Source organism: Solanum lycopersicum, chromosome 3 (assembly GCF_036512215.1).
Source record: "Solanum lycopersicum chromosome 3, SLM_r2.1".
Lineage (NCBI taxonomy): Eukaryota > Viridiplantae > Streptophyta > Magnoliopsida > Solanales > Solanaceae > Solanum > Solanum lycopersicum.
In genome coordinates this window covers 10,064,865-10,084,128 of record NC_090802.1, presented here as the reverse complement: position 1 = coordinate 10,084,128, position 19,264 = coordinate 10,064,865, and the positions used below count along the sequence as shown (strand labels likewise).

At 37.5% G+C, this 19,264-nt stretch overlaps 1 protein-coding gene across 2 annotated transcripts; it reads right to left on the bottom strand.

The window, feature by feature from the left end:
• Positions 1–4,552: 4,552 nt before the first annotated feature.
• On the bottom strand, positions 4,553–14,230 carry EZ2 (histone-lysine N-methyltransferase EZ2). 2 transcript variants are annotated; one of them, XM_010319455.4, is made up of 17 exons: positions 13,936–14,230; positions 12,485–12,586; positions 12,041–12,366; positions 10,812–10,973; positions 10,200–10,284; positions 9,902–10,045; positions 9,712–9,759; positions 9,548–9,619; positions 8,656–9,275; positions 6,865–7,021; positions 6,532–6,749; positions 6,204–6,335; positions 5,901–5,991; positions 5,694–5,741; positions 5,490–5,618; positions 5,153–5,230; positions 4,553–5,072 (listed from the first exon to the last, which is right to left on the bottom strand). In XM_010319455.4, the coding sequence occupies exons 1-17, from the start codon at positions 13,996–13,998 to the stop codon at positions 4,881–4,883; spliced, it is 2,667 nt and encodes an 888-aa protein (XP_010317757.2). In that variant the 5' UTR covers positions 13,999–14,230; the 3' UTR covers positions 4,553–4,880.
• Between the last annotated feature and the right edge of the window lie 5,034 nt (positions 14,231–19,264).

The window sequence follows — 19,264 nt, the reverse complement described above, 5'->3', positions numbered from 1 at the left end:
ACGAGACAATCATTGAGACTATTTCTATATTTTTATATGTATATGTGCAATAAAAGTAGAAGGCTATGTGACCTTCCTATATGAAGGGTCTATATATTCTCGATATGAATATATATTGTGTGTATGTAGAGGCCTATGTAAACCTCCAAGTAGACAAAGTAAAAGATTTAAATTTTTCCGCATTTTTCAACCTATGAATGTAACGACATGAACTAAGAGGCTAGTCTTAGTCCTTGAAAAGGACGACAATGCCGATTACGTCTAGGGGTAAACTCGGATGTGACAATAAGTATTATCAATAATGCAACAGTCATATGCACACAAGTATCACAATGAAGCAATACATACGTATATCGCACAATCATAGAATCATAATCAAAACTTACCACAAAACAAGTTTGAAACTCAAAGACACTTGTTCCTTCCCTTTTTGGATTCATTCTTCTTGTTCTTGCTCTACAAACTATCATAATAACACGAAATCAACAAACAATTGCTAATAACCGAAACTATATTGAGTTTATAAACCCTAGATCATTTCATGAACCAAAGTATATAATTTAGGGTTGTTTACACCATGAAATTTACATCAAAACCCTCCCCCATCAATATTAATTCATTCTATTATGTCATACGGATCGAAAAACTGATTCAGTGAGTGAAAAGATTATCTTTACCCTCAAGAATGGTGAAAAACAAGGAGGAGTCATATGAATTTCGTTTCTTAGATCAAAGAGTCTAAAAGTGCATAATATGTTTGATTAGGGGTTTATTAACGACCTTAAGTCACATTGAGCCCGCCACAGCGGCCCTTACCCCACTGTAGTGGCTCCACTAGAGCGGCAAAAATCTCCGCCAAGGCGGGTTACGCGGGGCAATGAGCTAATTAATGAAATCCAATATTCTCATTTCACAACAAAACTCTGACCCATGACACTCAGAAAATACCCTTCACGCTAAGATCGATTCCAAGAGTTTACTCACCCGTATTCAATTCCGTAATATCGTAACGGATTCCTTAACGAGTTGTTTATCCTGTAATGTAATCAAAATTATAATTCACCCAATTGATACCATATTTACCTACACCGAAATAACTCCAATTTCGTCCAAATATGGACTAGGTTGAGAAATTTTAAATTACTACAAAAATGTTCTTCGACTCAAAAAATTTTCCCCTTGGCTTTTCTATAACGACGAAACTCGATTGTTAGACAAACTCTTAAGGGTAATGATTAATACTTAAATCAACCGACTCCACATTGAAAACTCAAATATGATATCTAGGCACACATGTAAATAATAAACTTAATGGATATCTCTTCTCTCAAACAGCAACCTAAGGAATCTCTCTTTCCACATGAGGTTTGAGGGATAAGGTCTTCTGGAAACCTTTTGAGGAACCTTGTATGATTACATACAATATCGGGTATACCTCTTAATGCTCTTGTTGCTCTTATGACTTAGACACACTTCAGTGCTGTTATCTAAAAGTTAGAATATCATACTTGTACCACTCACATTCATTGTAACTAACCTCTTAGTTCTTCACCTACTCTATGTCAAGTCTACCAGATCAGATCTCGAGACTAACATCATCACTTCCATGTTGTCACTCTTTTTGTCACGACAATCATTCCTTATATGGATTTTAGAAATTAAAGTGAGTCCAAGACTAATTTTAAATGTAAATCTTTTAAGAGGAGTTCGAGGGGGCTATAATGATCCTCAAATGTATTACTTTACATTGAAAAGAAAGCACTATTTTCATAAAAGCATAAAGAGTTTTCAGAACTATTTCAAACTGATTTGAAGAGGGTTTTTTGAGTAATTAACTTAGCCCAATAAGTACTTTATATGATCATATAATTATATTTTTGGTATTAGTATTGAATATGAATTTGGATAAGAGTTCGGGTAACTCATATCCGCATAAACTACGTAGTCAGCGTAGAATAGGATTAGTCCGACACTCAGGTTACTCCTCATTGCCACTGAGATATCCTATTAGATGGATCCATTAGTACAACTATATTCTATACTTCGATAAGGTATAGGGTGGCTCTGGAAACATGGGTAAGATATTGTATCATTACGAGGTTCATAGTGATGTTTATCGGTTAGAGAAACTCTCTAATGAAGTAAAATAGTTGTTTCTATATTTCAATATGCACTATTATCACTTCTCATGTTTTATGTTATACTTCATTTAAGTCTACTTTCAGTCTTCCAGTTCAGTGATATGGTTTCATTCAGCCTTATTACATATTGTACATTCAATGTACAAATTTCATTTGACCTGTATCGTTTCTTGATGATGATATAGGTATTTAGAATTATCAACAGGCATTTTATTGAGATCACACCCTACACTTATTAGCTTTTGGTGAGGTATCCTTGTTCTCGAAGGACTCTAATTTTATTGATTAAGTAGTCCTAAGATTTTGAGGTGTCGTGGGTCTTGCCCGACACCATATTTTTTAGACAATAAAGGATTCATGGACACACAAAGTTAGAGAGTCTTTCAATATTTATTTATTTATTTGGATGTTTTGCTAAAACTTTGAATTTTTATATTTTAGTATTCTCATACAGTTTTAGATTTTATATATGTTTTGATATGCTCTTCTTCATATTTTAAACTTAATAATGCTTGAGTTGGTCTTCTACTAAACAATCATTCAGGTCAAGGGTTTGCTTGGGGGCCGTCAATGATTTTCGAGTGTCGGCGACATCTAGGAATTTATAACTTTCATACTTATTATATTTATAACCTATAAATATTTAGTTTCAAAATTTGAAGATACTTTAGTATTCTTCCATTTTTATATTTATAAATCCAATTTTGTTGGTCCACGCGATTCTTATTCAAGGTTATGCTTTTCATAATAATTAGAGTAGTAGAGTGTTTATATCATTATTTTTTTATTTGATTCATGCTTTTGTTTGGATCAATGAAGAGGCTATATGGGAGAAGAAGTCGACAAGAACTCGAAAAATTCTGTATTGATTCTATATTTCTTTTTTCATCAATATTCTTACGATTACAGTCCTAATAAGAATGTGTAAGTTGTATTTTTTTTCTCTTTTTTTTGTATTTTTTCCATAGTAGACTTCTTTAATTTGTATATTTATTTAGGCTCAAATTAGTATTTTATTACTCATAACATGTGTGTTCTCATAGAATTTTTATGTTCTAACAAATTTATAAGATTTCACATGTAATACATGTGCAAAGCGCTTTCCAGAAACTAGATAACTATAAATAAAAATTGGGATAAGACATAAGTATCCCCTGAATTATAACTAAAATCTTAGCGACACAGATTAATTTTACTAGGGTCCTATTACTCCCTCCCCCCCCCCCTCTCCCCTCCCCAAATTAATTTTTTTTGTATTTTCATGCATCTTTTATGCTGATGTGGAGCCAAGACTCAGTTTCAAGTAGTGCGGTGATACATACACACGGACACGTGTATAAATATTTTAAATTTAAATTTTTTTATGCACATGACAATGCGTGTATATAATATAGATTTCTTTTATTTCTCGTTTGTACTAAGACTTGTAGCACTAGCTTATTTTGGAATAAAATAGATATGTATTAATTCATCTAAGAACAATTGTCATGTCGCTTGCCTGATAATTAAGACTGAAGAGAAAGGTGAAGAAAATTCACGATCATAAATCTTGTCATGCTTGTCGCTTCACGATGTTAAGTTAATTCACTTATATACATCCCCAAGGTATTCATGTTTTCCAACCGTATTTTGAAAGTAATGCTAAAAATGAGGCCGTGTTAGATGTTGGAGTCAAGTAGGTCTCAGGTCGGAATACTAGTCCAGGTCCAATGTTATACTCCTTTTGTCCGATTTTATATAGCATCATTTGACCAGATATGGAGTTTAAGAAATAAATGAAGACTTTGAATTGTTTACCAAATTGTCCGTCAAAAGTAGACTTACTTTTCTTTCTCCTCTTAAATATAATAGAATACTATTTAAAATCAAGTAGGACCAACAAAGGTAAAACAGAAATTGTATCTTTAAATACTTACCATATAAGGAAATATGACATTCTTTTTGGGACTGACCAAAAAGAAAATTGTGTCACATAAAACGGAACGGAGGGAGTAATATTTATCTAATTGTACCTAAATGTTCATGGATAATTTATTCTTCAAGACAACTATTCTTTCGGATTAGAAGACCGACTCTCAATCCAAGGTGAGAAGCCAATAAGAAGCTTGCTACGGGGACGGACCAAGGGATTACTAACAAACACTAAAATGGAGCAAGAAAATCACTGAGTCATGAGGATGTAAAAGTATACCTAAGAACCTAGCCTAAAATTGCTAGTCTAAACATAGCATAAGAACCTAGTACCTAAAATTGCTAGTCGAAAAGAGATCTTCACCTTTAGGAACCATTGAGTCATGAGGATGTAAAAGTAAACCAGTATTAAATTTCACCAATGCATAATTGCATATGCTCTCATCCAGGTGTTATGCAATAGAACAAAATTACTATAACAGCACAAGACGATCAATCAATTTCATGGATAGACATCCTATTTCCCCTAAGATACGATATTCCAAGATGGTATTGGGAAAATAATTGATCAATGTGCATTCTCTGTTTACATGAAAAACAATGTTTGATGAAGCTACTAAGCATATAATCATTTTCCCGCTTGAATATACTCAAATCTGAGAATGGCCTAGTCCAAAACAAAAAAAAGTCTATAATCAGTTAAATGGAGATTGCAATGGCCTCTCCAGGAATGGAATGATTAGAAGCTCTATCTGGTGGTCGTCAATGATGAGTTGCGCAAAAGAATGAGAATTAACGGATCAAAAAATCAGTTAAATGGGCACTCAATTATGTATGCTTCCTAGCACGACCACTTGAAGGAGCAGCATCCTCTTTCCTAGTACCAGATGCCTCGGGCTTCCTCGCCCAGGCAGGTGCACTGTCTGGCTCATAACGATAATCATAAAAGAGTTCTTCTCCAGCGCAAATTCTTTCATTAGCAAAGATACCAACTCTGTGATCTCCAGCCACCATCATGACCTATCAAAAGAGTTAATTCAACAATAAATAAACAGGAATTCTAACATGACCTGGAATTTTTTTTATGTGAATTCAACTACCTTAGCATAGCAATTTGGAACAGGAGAATGGTTCGCAAATTTTAGTTTGTCACCTTTCCGGTGTGCATCAAGCACAAACTGCAGCGGACAAAAAGATATGTGATTCATATGACAGTGTATGAGACCGTTAATTTGAAGGACTAAATACAAAGAGCAGAGTATACAGGGTGTCATGTCTCATGCCTGATAATTAAGACTGAAGAGAAATGTAGATTTTTCACAATCATACGTTTTTGCAGAAGGAAAAAAAAACAAGTGATTCATATGACATAGTTAATGAGAAAGTTTTTGGGACTAAATACAAATAGCAGAGTATAGAGGTAGTCATGTCTCATACCTGATCATTAAGATTGAAGAGAAATGAAGAATTTTCACGATCATAAATTTTGCCACGCTTGTCAGCTTCACGGTGTGAAATTAATTCACCTGTGTACTCCCCAAGGTATTCATGTTTTCCAACAGTATTCTGAAATAATGCTTAAAGTTAGGCGCAAAGAAACATGTTTCTGCTATATGTATCCCATCAATTGTCAGATCTTACCTTCAAGAAGGCCCCCCAGCCAGAAACATCAGATCTTCCGAGAAGTACCTGTAGACGAACATAATGCATCCTCATAAGCCTAGAGTTGCCAAATTAGGAAAGAGGCATTCTTTTTAAACAGACTAAAAAGGAAAGTAAGACAAACATATTACTTGTCTATGTGGTAAACCTTCACCAATTTCAAGAAGAAATAACAAATATAAGTACCTTCTGTTGCTGTTTGAGAAGTAGTTTCATATTCCTGCATTCATGACTATCACCTCTTTGTGGAGGAACCCCAAGCGTACCATCGCCACAACTGGGAAATCCAAATAACAGGCACATGAAAAAAAAAAGAAGATGAGTACTAAAATTAAGTTCGTTCACTTTGGTAAAGGTGAGATTTGAGGTGGGGTAAAGCCACGACAACTATCAACTAGAAGGACAAGATGATTAGCAAGTACTAATAAGTTAACAACTTCCAGGAACTAGAAAGCAACAGAAAATAACAGCATGACTAATGGAGCGCACCTGATCCAACAATTTCGACAAACATCAGGATCACATTCCCTGCCAGCAGCAAAGCAAGGGCATTGACGGCTCCTACACTGACTTTTGGCACAATGACAACCACGAAACCTATTCTTGCAACCTTTTGGGCATCTAGGAAACAAGAATAGCAAAGCATTCAAGGATCATTAGCTAACCAAAGCATTAAATCAATGATTAACACCGTGTATGGCAAAAGAAACTGAGTCTTGCTTCATGGCATCTCATAGCAATCTCTTTTTTGATATGTAAAAAGCAAATGTTAAATGAGAAAATCTCATACAATTTCAAGAAAAAAATGATGGCTTACCCACAGTATTTTTCACAGCAGGTCCCATTTACAATACAGGGACACTCCTTTCCACAGGGGCCTTGACAGCCACATGGATTAAACTGCCGACAGGGTTGATCCTTCCTCTCAGAAATCCGTTTCCTAATTGCATGGTATCCAGTGGATTTCCACGTGTATTTTAATCGGCGAACTCTGCCTCTTCTACGCAAAAATCTGGATCTTCTTCGAGGTTCACCCTAAAATTATATCAAGAAACCTTAACACCATAGTTTTTAACTAAGTGGGCTATGATTCAACTTCCCTTACCAAGAGAACATCAGGCAAAATATAAATATTAAAGCAAACACTGACCATGATTTCCTGACCATCGCCATTGCAACCACCTTCAAGAATGTCATCCATCCCATCACCTGTGCCTGAGAATAGCTTATTCCCGGAATTGTTCATGTACTGGAAAACCTCCCAGCATGTCTTCAAACCATTCATGAGGTTTCGAGCAATCAAACAGCTGTATAACAAATAAAGTTCATAAGGCACTCAAATTTATCATTCAAAGGAAAAAATTTGGAATTTGTGACCGATGAAACACAAAAGAGTTCCTCAATAGGTTTTCTTAGTCAGTGGTTTGAACAACTCATTTGAACTTTTATTATAACAAAGCTTTAAGGCTGTCTAGTTCATCTTAATACGTCTGGACCAATCCTAATTTCCAAAGGCCTGTTTGGAAAGTCATCCTAGTAATTGAATTTGGTGTAATTGGGCATAACTACATTGTCTAACATGTTTGGTAGGGCCATGTTATTTGGTCAGCAAGTAATTGGATGTAACTGGCAGGTGGTAAGTACACTTCAATTTTTAGGAAGTTATGCTAAAAAAATAAAAAATTGAATTTAGAACTTATGTTTTATTTCAAACTTCATTTTTATTGACTTGATAAGTCATTTATTTTTTAGTCGGACTTGATAGATTATTTTTTTGTCAAATGTTTTCATAATTTATGACATTATATTTACAATATTAATTTTTGTCAAACATATATTTTATGATGTTCATAGAAATCTTTTACTTTTAGTTTTTATTATAAATTTAATTAAAATATACTAATTTGAAATATATAAATTATTTATTTTTTATAATATTAGTTAAGAACATGTTTGTTGATTAATATATTTTCAAAAGATAATATATATCTTAAATATTTAATTCAAAATCAGTTATAAAGTCTCTTATTTGTCTAATATATATTTTTAAATTTAGATGATTATTTTTTATTCTTAAAATTTAATATAACCTTATAATTGCAATTGTGCAACCAAAGAGTACTCTTAAAATTTAATACAACCTTATGATTGTAATTGTGCAAACATTGTGACAATCAAACAGGACAGCCCCTAAGTTTCTAATGTCTGAGAGTAAAGATAGCTGCCACCTTATGGGTAGGTATGATATATATTCCAAACTAAAAATAAAACAAGTAGCATGTGACATCAGATCATGAACTATGACTCCCTGCACAAACTACAATACCCTAGGATAAATTTACATACTCTCTCATTTAAGGATGGCAAGTTAGTGACATATCCAAAAAAAAAAAAGGATTGCAATTTAGTGACAAGAAGCTTACATTATGTATGCTTTGAGCAGTCGAAAATCTTGGTGCACACTTTTTTTCTTTTTGAAATAGAAATCTTGGTGCACACTTTCATCGGTGGCAACCAAATTTATAAAGGTTGTGAGTTGATAACAGGCCAAGTTGGACAGGTGTACTCGTATGATAAGTAATGCAGAAGTCTTCCTACTGACTACCATCAGGATCAAACCAATCCATAACAGTTAACTGCATTTACATTGTGGGATGAATCCACAGCATCAAAAAAGTAATCCAAGCCAGCATGTCTTTTTTCTTTATTGGACAATGGTGTTATCCAGACCAACTTGTTTAAAGCAAGAGACTAGCACAAGGATGTAACTAAAATGCAGTGCATCATTTTCATTTTAGTCAGAAGGCAAGAGATGAGCCAGTGAAAACTTCACACCTTATAATACCAAACACCAAAAACTAATATGAAATGCACAACATATACAGAAGCCACATAATTAAGAGCAGAGATGTAGTAAATCAAAGTTTTGGAGTTTACCAACCTGCTTCTGCCGAACATTTCTAGACCCTTTTCAAAGAGAGCCTTTTCAATGGGTCTCCAAGATTTAGTACCATCTACTTCTTGTTTGCAGTTATTCTCACCCACTTTTTCATTTTTCCCCAATGTGTCATCACAATTTGCCACAGGTTTTTCACTGTTAACTTCCATCACTTTGCAACCAAAAGCCTTGCCTTGCAAAGAATTTTTACTGTCCAAAACCGGAGAGTTTTTCCTCCTAGACCTTTTAGTACTATGACATTGTGCTTTTTGTGAAGATGGACTTGCATCTTCATTTTCCTTCCGTGAAATAGAGTGAAGATTCAAATCTTTGAAACCTAGACTTTCACTTGCAACAGTATCAGATTCTAATACTGCCATTTTCTTCTGTCTTTTCTTAATGGCAACTAGAAAATGTTCAGCTATTCGCTTGCTGTTTCTTTTGTTGCTGCCATCTTTATTGTCAGATTTGCTTTTTGATGGAGATGAAGAACGCTCATTAGAAGTGATATCATTTACGGGTCTTATATCTGAATCACTGCTCTCAGAGATGTTTTTTGCATTTGGAGCACCTTCACCTTTTGAAGACTTTGATCTTCTTGATACATGCTTCCTACCTGGCATCTGAGTATTATTAGCAACATCAGATGGCAGAATGGATTTTTCTCCATGACTAGCACACTGAGGAGAGATCACTGTAGCATTACTTTCGAACTTTTTGGCCTAGGTGAATAAAAAAACATAAGATTTGGAGGTAGTTGGTCCAAAATGTGGTACAAAAACCAGAACAGATACCTAATTTGAAATGCTAGTATTTTTTATATTAAGAAAAAAAGCAGGACGCTGAATTGATCCTCAATCTACAGACATTGTACAATAGAAGAGAAGACAGATACCAGGCTGAAGCAATTTGGTCCACAGGGCTCCATATCTGCATTGGAGCAGTACCATGGTGATTGTTTTTCCGCCTAATTAATGTAAAAAGACATCATAAGCATCCCATTTCGAGTACACACAGTTCCAAGGTAATGAAACATCTGTCGGAAGACCAATAACGTACAGGAAATATAAGATCCTGTGAACATCCATGTAATCTACAATCAAAGACCTGCCAGTTTGGGCAAAATGAGAACATATTATTAGTTAGTAGTAGTAAATTAAACAACAGCGAGACAGAAGATTTGATCTAACATATAATGTGGTCGTCTGGTAGCGAAAAAGTAAAGAGGAATAACCAAAGATATACTCACAAGACATCGACGACAAAATAGATTATCAAAAGAATCCAGAGCAGCATCAAGATCTTTGGCAAGATATAAATCTAAAGAACTTTCCGTGAACTCATTCTTCGAAGTGCCTACATCATCTGCCTTAACAAGAGCTTCATATCTTGCCTGTATAAATGTTTGGTGGTGTTTTATCTCTGTAGAGTCAGCAAAAACCAAAAAATGGGGAACAGCTGGACCAGAGTTCACACTATGACCAGTTTTCTATTAGATAATGGGCACTTATAGTAAAGTGTAACAAATATCAAAACCACGCATGTACCTTCACTTCACTAGGCTTTCTAGACAAGCAATGTCCTAGCAAATCCAACACAATATCGGACAAGCCAACTTCTTTGATAGTCATTCTGTGAATAAGCAGACAAAGATACATCATCTTAACCATTGTATTTGTGACATAAAAACAGTTTTACATTCAGAGAAAAACAAGATTTAGCTTAAGAATTAAGTACATCTTAAAGAACAGAGCAACACATCGGAAAAAAAAGTAGAGATAATTACAATATGCCTTTGTATGATCTAGTTTACAAAATAGGCAGCAAATGTATAAGTTTTGTATATGTAAGTATAATATACATATACATATTAATAACCAAGGCATACGTAACAGATGCATCGTTTTATGGGGATATCGAACAACATTGGGAGGAAATATTGATCCAAATCTCTAATACTAACCCCCCCCCCCCCTTTATGGTCTACCCCAATGGACTAGCAAAAGAATGATTACTCCTTCAGAGAAAAACATGACACCATCGTTTTTCTTGAAACTATATAAATAAAATAAGTATTCCCTGAAAAAATCTCTTTATACCAGAAGACAAAACTACTACTACAGGGCGAAATTGAATTCAGGTAGCTTAATTATACCAACCGCAGCATATAATCTTCAGACTCTGCAAACACCTTCTTTTCTTCTTCTTCTTCAAGTACTTCCTCATCACTATCACTACAAATTAAAGTTTCCCCACCATTCTGGTCATAATAAATTCTTCTACGACCAACCACAGATTGATCCTCTGTCATTCTCTGATTTCTGCAAAACTCATAGTAGGACCAGAAAATTAAAATTACAAGAATACAACCGCAAATAGCTATAATTAACACTTCGACACTACACCAATCAAAATGTTATGTTACAAGAATACAACTGCAAATAGCTATAATTAACACTTCGACACTACACCAATCAAAATGTGATGTCACTGGAAATTTAATATTTTAGGGTCAATTTCCTGTCTCTGGACAACATACTAAAAAACAAGTAAGAATAAAATATATAGACATTCGTGACAGCCCTAAAGCCGAAAACCATTGCAATAATCCACATAAAGAGAAGAATCATTTTTTCCATTCTGACTTCTGGGAGGCAACTTTCAAGAAAAGAGGGACTATACAAACTACTATGTGAAACAAGGATATATTAACAAAGTTGATGTGCGGAAGGCAACATGGAAGTCGACGCCACTTTGTCCCTTTTGGAGTATATGGAAGAAACTGAATAGGAGATTTCTTCTTAGCTGTGATAATGATGTAGGAAGCATTAAAAGATCCTTTTTATTTCACTTGCGTTTTTGGTAATAAAGAGAAATAGCATGTTGCGAAGCTTGTAAATAATTTTGGACACCAAACTTAGTGTTCATTAATGATTCTTCTATTTGTAAGAAAAGAGAAGTTCTTTGTGAAGAGGGAGGAAACAAATCTAACACAAGAATCAACTAAATCTACTACTGCATCGAAGTTGATCAATACGCCTATCGTAAAATTAATTATAAAGAAGTCCTGAAGTATAGGGTATTAAAGTATATCATACTAGATATTAAGATCAAAGCTGCTATAGACTATAAATTAAGAGGATATGGGGTCTGTATTGCTGTTACTACAGAATACAAACATTGGATAAAAGTTCCCTATTCTTGGTAAGATTAACAGCTAACAAACTAATCAAAGACAAGGAATAATGGTTAATAGCTATTCTCAATACATGTACAGTTTTAGAGGAACCTTTATTAATATAGCTGGGGTGTATGAAACCACAAGCTGTTAAGGATGCAAATATTGAACTTAAACAGCAGATGCGTACTTTGTGAAGACATAACATACCTATCCAAAAATATCCATGAAGTATATGGAGGGATGCGTTTTACTTCTGGAAGTTTAATGGGACGTACGGCATTCTTGACTGCAATACTTGATCCTAAAAGAATTGCAGAAGTGGCGTATCCATCATCTTCAGAGCTATTACTATCATCGTCTCCATTACTGGTATCAATGCCATTTTGCATATCAAGTGCATCCTTTTGTCTTTTCGATAGTAGATCAATTTTTCCGCCAGCATCAAAGATTTCAAGACATTTTCTCTCTGTTGCCAAATTATAAAGATCCTTTGTCAAATTCTCCAACTTTTGTGTATTTCCTTCTACCCTTTTCTGAGAGGAGAAGAAATCAGGTCTCATTAGTTGTAAAATACAGTAAAGATACCCTTCATCAAAATTCAGACTAATTGTTGGGCAGAATGCAGGACAAACTGAAATACAGAAAGAGCACCTTAATATAATCAGCACGTTCAGAAGCAATTTTTCTCTTCAAAGATTCAATAACTGATAATACTTCATCGGGTTCTACAGTTGCTTCTTCAGGAGAAACAATCTGTCAAGAAAATAACAGCTTAAAATACTTAGAATAATAGTCTTCCAATTTTACAACAACAACAACAATGCCTCATTTGCATACTAGCTATGACTCCTCAATAGCTATTCCACTTAATTTGGACACAGGCATTTTCATTTTATACTCACAAAAATGGAAAATGGAATTATTGGTGGCAAGAGGATTGACAATTGACACCCCCAAGGATGTGGCCTAGTGGTCAATGAAGTGATTGAGAACCATGAGGCCTCAGGTCCACTATCCAGCAAACACTAAGTAATTCTTCTCATATGTAACTAGACTTGGTGGACAGAGTTGTATGATACCTGTTGCTAGGGAGATGCCATGTATCCTATGGAATTAGTCGAGGTACGCGAAAGCTAGCCCGGACACCACGATCATAAAAAAAGAATTAACAATTAACAAATACTCAAATGTAGATTAGATAAATGTTTTCCCATCCTCAAAATTTGAAGTGAGAGCCTCCCACACGTGACATAGTCAATAAAAGGGCACGTCTAGAGGGGGCCAAGGGTATTCACCCTAACCCACTCGGCAAAAAATTACACTATCTATACAAGATAATTTTTTAATTCTATATGTACGTACGTATGCATGTATATATACATATATATATAGGAGTTCAAAATTAATCTTGAGGTTCAAGTTCAATTCTCAAACACTGCATATTTATTTTTTGAACCCTCTCAGTAAAAATCATGGATCCGCCACAGTTCATATTACCTACTTGGAACTGATTTATGATGTCTTCGACATTTAATTTCTCAAAAACAAGGTAGATGTACATTGAATTTATGAAATCATGGAAAGAAGCTCATATTATCTCTATGAACAAAAAAAAGGCCATTGTCAGTACAAGATTTCCTATTATACTGCACAACCAAAACTCTGAATTAGCCATTAACTTCCATAGTACAGCAGTATCTCCATTAAAACATCAAACTTTATACAACATATGAAACAAATCCACCTTTCAACTTGATCAAAAACATAGCTGGCAATACATTTTTTTTCATTTCATGCCTAGCTGGCAAAAATTCACCATTTTTCCTTCGAGAAAATTAACAAATAAGACTAAAAAAATTAAATGTTCCCATCTGTGCTTTTAAAAAAAATATTCCAGCTATGTTCCATCAATACGAGTTAACTAAACCTGGAGCTAAAGGATCTATAGAAATACAATGTAGGTGTTAATTCGCCATAAAAGTTACAAAAATCAATAATCATACAAAATAAATTAATAGATCTTTCGTAAATTCAGTGTAACATTGGAAAACAATCAAATGTATCTGAAGAAACCATTAAACTACAGAATGTACTGGACTTACCGAAAGATCATTTAAACGTTGTGTTTGAGAATCCGACAGGGAGTTATCCGACGCCGGCGACATTGCCGGTGTCAAGATCGATCCAGCAACGGAGCTCCAGTAGGAATCGGATTTTGACGGTGCGGGTTAAAACCCTAGGTTTGGGAGGGGCCGACAGAGAAATATTGGGTATATCTCTTCCTTTTTTTTTTCTTTTCTTTTCTTTTTCAGTTGGTGCATTTATTAAATTATTTTAAAGTGAAAGATTTTGCTAAATATAAAGAAATATGTTTGGCTCTTAATTCTATGTTTTCCTATTTATGACTGCTCTTTTGTCACCATTACTTACTACCCAACTACTCTATTTTGAATTTTTTCAAATGTAGAATCTCCATACGTTATGTTTCTTTGCTTTTTTCTATATTGAACAAATAAAATGTGAAAATTATTTCTATTTGAATTGATTAATATAAGTAAAAGAAAAAAAAAGTATAATTGATCATATTTTGTGAATGGTCACATTTTTTAAACAAAATGTTTTTCTTTAAAAGGAAGCATATATTTGAAATTCAAAAGGATCATAACATTTTAGAAATAAAATAAAAAATATTATAGTCTAAAATTTTGTTTAACAATTAAGGAGCATCTATGAAAATCTAAATACAAGAAAAATGAGTAATACGACCTTAAAGAAAAATTAAAAATAAATGAAAGATAATGTGAGTTGTCATCATGATATACATAGTTGAGTTATAATTAAAACTAAAATATGATCTCGATCAAACTAAATTATAGATAATTTATAATATTAGTATTTATAAGATTTACGCAAAGTAATGTGTGGGTATTGTGGGCCTAATGTCACGGACTTTTTGATTCGGACAATGTTCCGTGCGGCACTAGACGATTTACACACGACTCTTGCACGTTCTTGCAAACTCTAGTAAGCCTAAAACTCAGATCGCTAAGAAAAATAAGAAGTCAGACAGAACTTTGGAAGAAGGAACTTCTATTACTTGAAAAATGATTGGATGCTTTACAAGTAAAATAATCTACTATTTATACTACTCTAATGCTGCCTAAGAGTTAGTAAATAAACTATACAAGTTCCTAAGACTATGCCTACAAGACAAGCTTCTAAGTCTTCCAAAAAGGACTCCTAGATGCTCCTAGTCTGCCCCATGATCTCCACAAGCCTCTCAAAGACTTGTAACTCTTGTAACAGCCACCCCACTAACAAGTGTAACAGCTGAAACTGTTGTAACTGTTGTCTCTTCAGCTGCTGCTGACCCCCTTGGCTGCTGACCTGCGTAGTCAGCCTGCTCCCTTGCGTCTGCTGCGCCTGCTGCGCCTGCTGGCTGCCTCGTAGGGTGGCGTTCGGCCTGAATGGATGGCGGGACGTCACAATCTCCCCCACCCCATGATGCGACGACCGCGACGCATTGCTGCAAGAACTCCTGAATTTTGTCTTTGAACTGCCACAAGTCTTCGTACTTCTCCCATATGGCTTCTTCCGGAGTTTGTCCCTTCCAATGTACGAGAAACATGGCGCTGGACTGCTGGCCTCGTTTCCGCTTGGCTTGGTAATCTATGATAGCTTCAATTTCACGATCATGCGAGGCAGTAACGGTGATAGGGGCCCGTTGTGATTTGTTTCGGCTGGGATCGTCCTTGTCCTCATGATAAGGCTTAAGGACGCTGGCATGAAAGACCGGGTGGATTTTGAAGTGTGGAGGTAACTCCAACCTGTATGAAATCTTACCCACCTTGGCAACAATTTTGAACGGACCCTCATATTTCCGCACCAGGTTGTGATGCATACCTCTAAGCGCCTTAAACTGCCTCGGATTAAACTTTACCAAAACCATATCACCTTCTTTGTAGTTGGTGGGACGTCGCTTGCGGTCGGCGAACTTCTTCGTCCTCCTTGCCGCCTTGCTCAAATAAGATTTGGCAAGATCGAGTTGCTCTTCCCAACCCTTGGCAAGGTTGTAAGCGCCCAAACTCTTCCCCTCGAACAATGTTGGCAATGAGTGCGAAGTTTGGGGTTGCTGGCCCGTTGCTAACTCGAACGGTGTGCGCCCTGTAGATTCACTCCTATGCAAATTATAAGAAAATTGCGCCATGTCTAGGAGCTTAGCCCAATCTTTCTGATGTGCACTAACATAGTGCCTAAGATAGCATTCCAACAAGGCGTTGACGCGTTCAGTTTGGCCATCAGTTTGGGGGTGGAAACTGGTGTAAAAGTGAAGTTTTGAACCAAGAATCTCGAAGAGTTCACTCCAAAAGTTCCCTGTGAAACTCGGATCCCGATCACTAATGATGAACCTCGGCAGCCCCCAATACTTCACAACATTTCTAAAGAACAATTGTGCAGCTTCCTTAGCAGTACAACCGGCTGTGGCAGGCATGAATGTAGCATATTTGGAAAATCTATCCACTACGACCATAATAGTGCCAAACCCGTTTGACTTCGGCAAAGAAGTGATGAAATCCATAAATATGCTCTCCCATGGACGATCAGCTATGGGTAATGGCTCCAACAGCCCTCCTGGTTGCCTTTGCTCTACCTTGTCTTGCTGGCACACTAGACAAGTCTGCACGTATTGCTCAATCTCCTCTCGCATACGTGGCCAGAAATAGAAGGCCTCCACTAACGCCCTCGTTCTCTTCTGTCCCGGATGCCCAACCCACGGAGTGTCGTGGCTTTCTTTGATAATACGCCGCCTGATGAACCCGAACTTTGGTACATAAATCCTCCGGCCAGTGGTAAACAGGAATCCATCTTCTACCCAAAACCGTTTGGTTTGGCCTTGAGCAGTTAGCTCCATAATCTTCTTGGCTTCTGGATCGCGTTGCATACCGTCTTTGATTGCGCCTTGGAATTCACTAGGACTGAGGAGATGGCTGCTAATTCAGTCTTTCTGCTCAATGCATCGGCTACCACATTGCCCCTTCCTGGTTTGTACTCCAAGTTGTAGTCAAATTCCGCTAAGAAATCCTGCCAACGAGCCTACTTTGGTGTGATCTTCTTCTGCGACTGAAAATAGCTAGTGGTAACATTGTCAGTTTTTACTACAAATTTGGAGCCTAGTAGATAATGCCTCCATGTGCGTAGACAATGCACAATGGCTGTCATCTCCTTCTCCTGTACAGTGTACCGTCGTTCCGCTTCATTCAGCTTCCGGCTTTCGAATGCTATGGGGTGCTTCTTCTGCATCAAGACTCCCCCAATGGCAAAATCAGAAGCATCCGTATGGATTTCGAAGGTCTTGGTGAAATCAGGCAGCATTAAGACTGGCTCTTTAGTAACCGCAGCCTTAAGACCCTCGAACGCTTCCTCGCACTCCTCGCTCCACAACCAAGGCCTGTTCTTCTTCAGCAGCTCGGTCATTGGTGCAGCAATAGCGGAGTACCCGCTGATGAACCTGCGATAATAATTAGCAAGTCCAAGAAAAGAACGTAGCTCGGTCATTTTCGTAGGCGCTTCCCAATCTTGGATCGCCTTTACCTTTGCCTCGTCCATACAAAGCTCACCTTGGCTGATCACATGGCCCAAGAAATGTATCTTTGGTTGGGCGAACTCGCACTTCTCCCGCTTGACATAGAGCTGATTTTCCCGCAAGACTTTGAAGACCTTCTTCAAGTGCTCTACATGCTCCTGCAAAGTGCTACTATAGACAACAATGTCATCTAAGTACACTACTACGAACTGGTCCAAGTAGGGATGCAAAATCTTGTTCATCAGCGTGCAAAATGTGGCAGGTGTGTTGGTTAAGCCGAAAGGCATCACCAACCATTCGAATGCTCCATACCTGGTCACGCATGCTGTCTTTGGCTCATCCCCCTCTGCAATGCGCACTTGATAGTAGCCTTTCCGAAGATCCATCTTGGTGAAGTATTTGGCCTCTCCAAGACGATCGAACAAATCTGCAATCAGCGGGATTGGATACTTGTTCCGGATTGTGATCTTGTTGAGCGCCCTGTAATCAATGCATAGACGCATCGACCCGTCCTTCTTCTTCTTAAACAGCACCGGCGCTTCATAGGGTGCCTTGGATGGACGAATATGACCTGCTTCGAGGAGCTCTTTTAATTGCTTCCTCAGTTCTTCTAATTCAGGCGGAGCCATGCGATAAGGTGCAAGCGCAGGTGGCTTGGCTCCCGCCTCCAACTCAATCATATGATCTACCTCGCGCCTTGGAGGTAGTGTCTTCGGTAGCTCCTCCGGCATCACATCGCTGTTTTCCTGTAAAACAGATTCTATGATAGGTGGCAGTGGCTGCATAGCACCATGGTCTTCACTTAAACTTGCGATGGTGGCTAAAAAGGTTGGCGCTCCTTTCTTCAGGCCCTTCACAATCTGCATGGCCGACAGTTGGGCAAATCCGTCTTTCTTCGGCACCCTAATAAGAGGCACCATACAAGACCCTTCCCCTTCCATCACCATGAGTTGTTGAAGGTAGGGATCAATCATCGTGTGGCAACGTTGAAAGAATTCCTGCCCAAGGATGACGTCGGATATATCCAAAGGAGTTACGGTAAAGTTTGTCTTACCTTTCCACCGTCCTAAAGTGATGCTGACCCCATGAGCAATTCCACACACGGGAGTTGGTGGGGCGTTGACCGTCTTGAGGCGATTGTTGCTTGGAACAATTTTCAGTCCCAATTTCTCTGCCGCCGCCTTGGTCATGATGTTAGCCTCAGCCCCAGAATCTACCATGGCCCGAACTGCTTGCCCATTGATGGAGATATCCACATATTGTGTGCTGAAATCCCCCGGGTTATCAGCCTGCTTTGCTATGGCACCACAGATTCCAACCATGCCCAACTGAGTGGTGTCTGTCGGTTTCGCCTTGTCTTGTGCCTCCTTTTCCTTCCGCTCACGGACGATGGCACTAAGACTCTTCATCTCTGGGCACCTGGCGTAACCGTGTGGTCCGCTACATATATAGCACCCGTCTCCTCTACTGGACTGCGTCTGCTTCTCCGAGAATTTTCGGCGTTCAAACCGTCTGCCATCGGACTTGGGTGTGTCTTGTTGCTTGGGTTGTGCCGACAGTTCTCTGCCTCGGTCACGGTCTCCCCCGCCTTTAGCTTGACTGCCCTTTGCTTCCTTGCCATTTGCCTTGTCCAAACGATCATGTTTGAAATCTGTCAAGGTCTCGGCTTGAGTGATGGCCTCATCGATGGTTTTTACTTGACGCCGCTCTAACTTGGTCCTCGCCCAATTCTGCAGCCCGTCCATGAAGGTGAATAGCATGTCATCCTCCGTAAGTTGGGGAATCTGGAGGGTCAAGATTGTGAACTCTTTCACATAGGCCCTAATGCTTCCCGTCTGCTTCAACTC

Bases quoted from the DNA above. Each gene is read 5' to 3' on its own strand.
- EZ2 (XM_010319455.4), bottom strand. From the start codon at position 13,998: ATGTCGCCGGCGTCGGATAACTCCCTGTCGGATTCTCAAACACAACGT. The intron at 9,760-9,901 runs GTGAGTATATCT...CCAAACTGGCAG, and splicing joins TATTTTGTCGTCGATGTCTT to GTCTTTGATTGTAGATTACA. The intron at 5,992-6,203 runs GTGCGCTCCATT...TGGATTTCCCAG, and splicing joins TGTCGAAATTGTTGGATCAG to TTGTGGCGATGGTACGCTTG.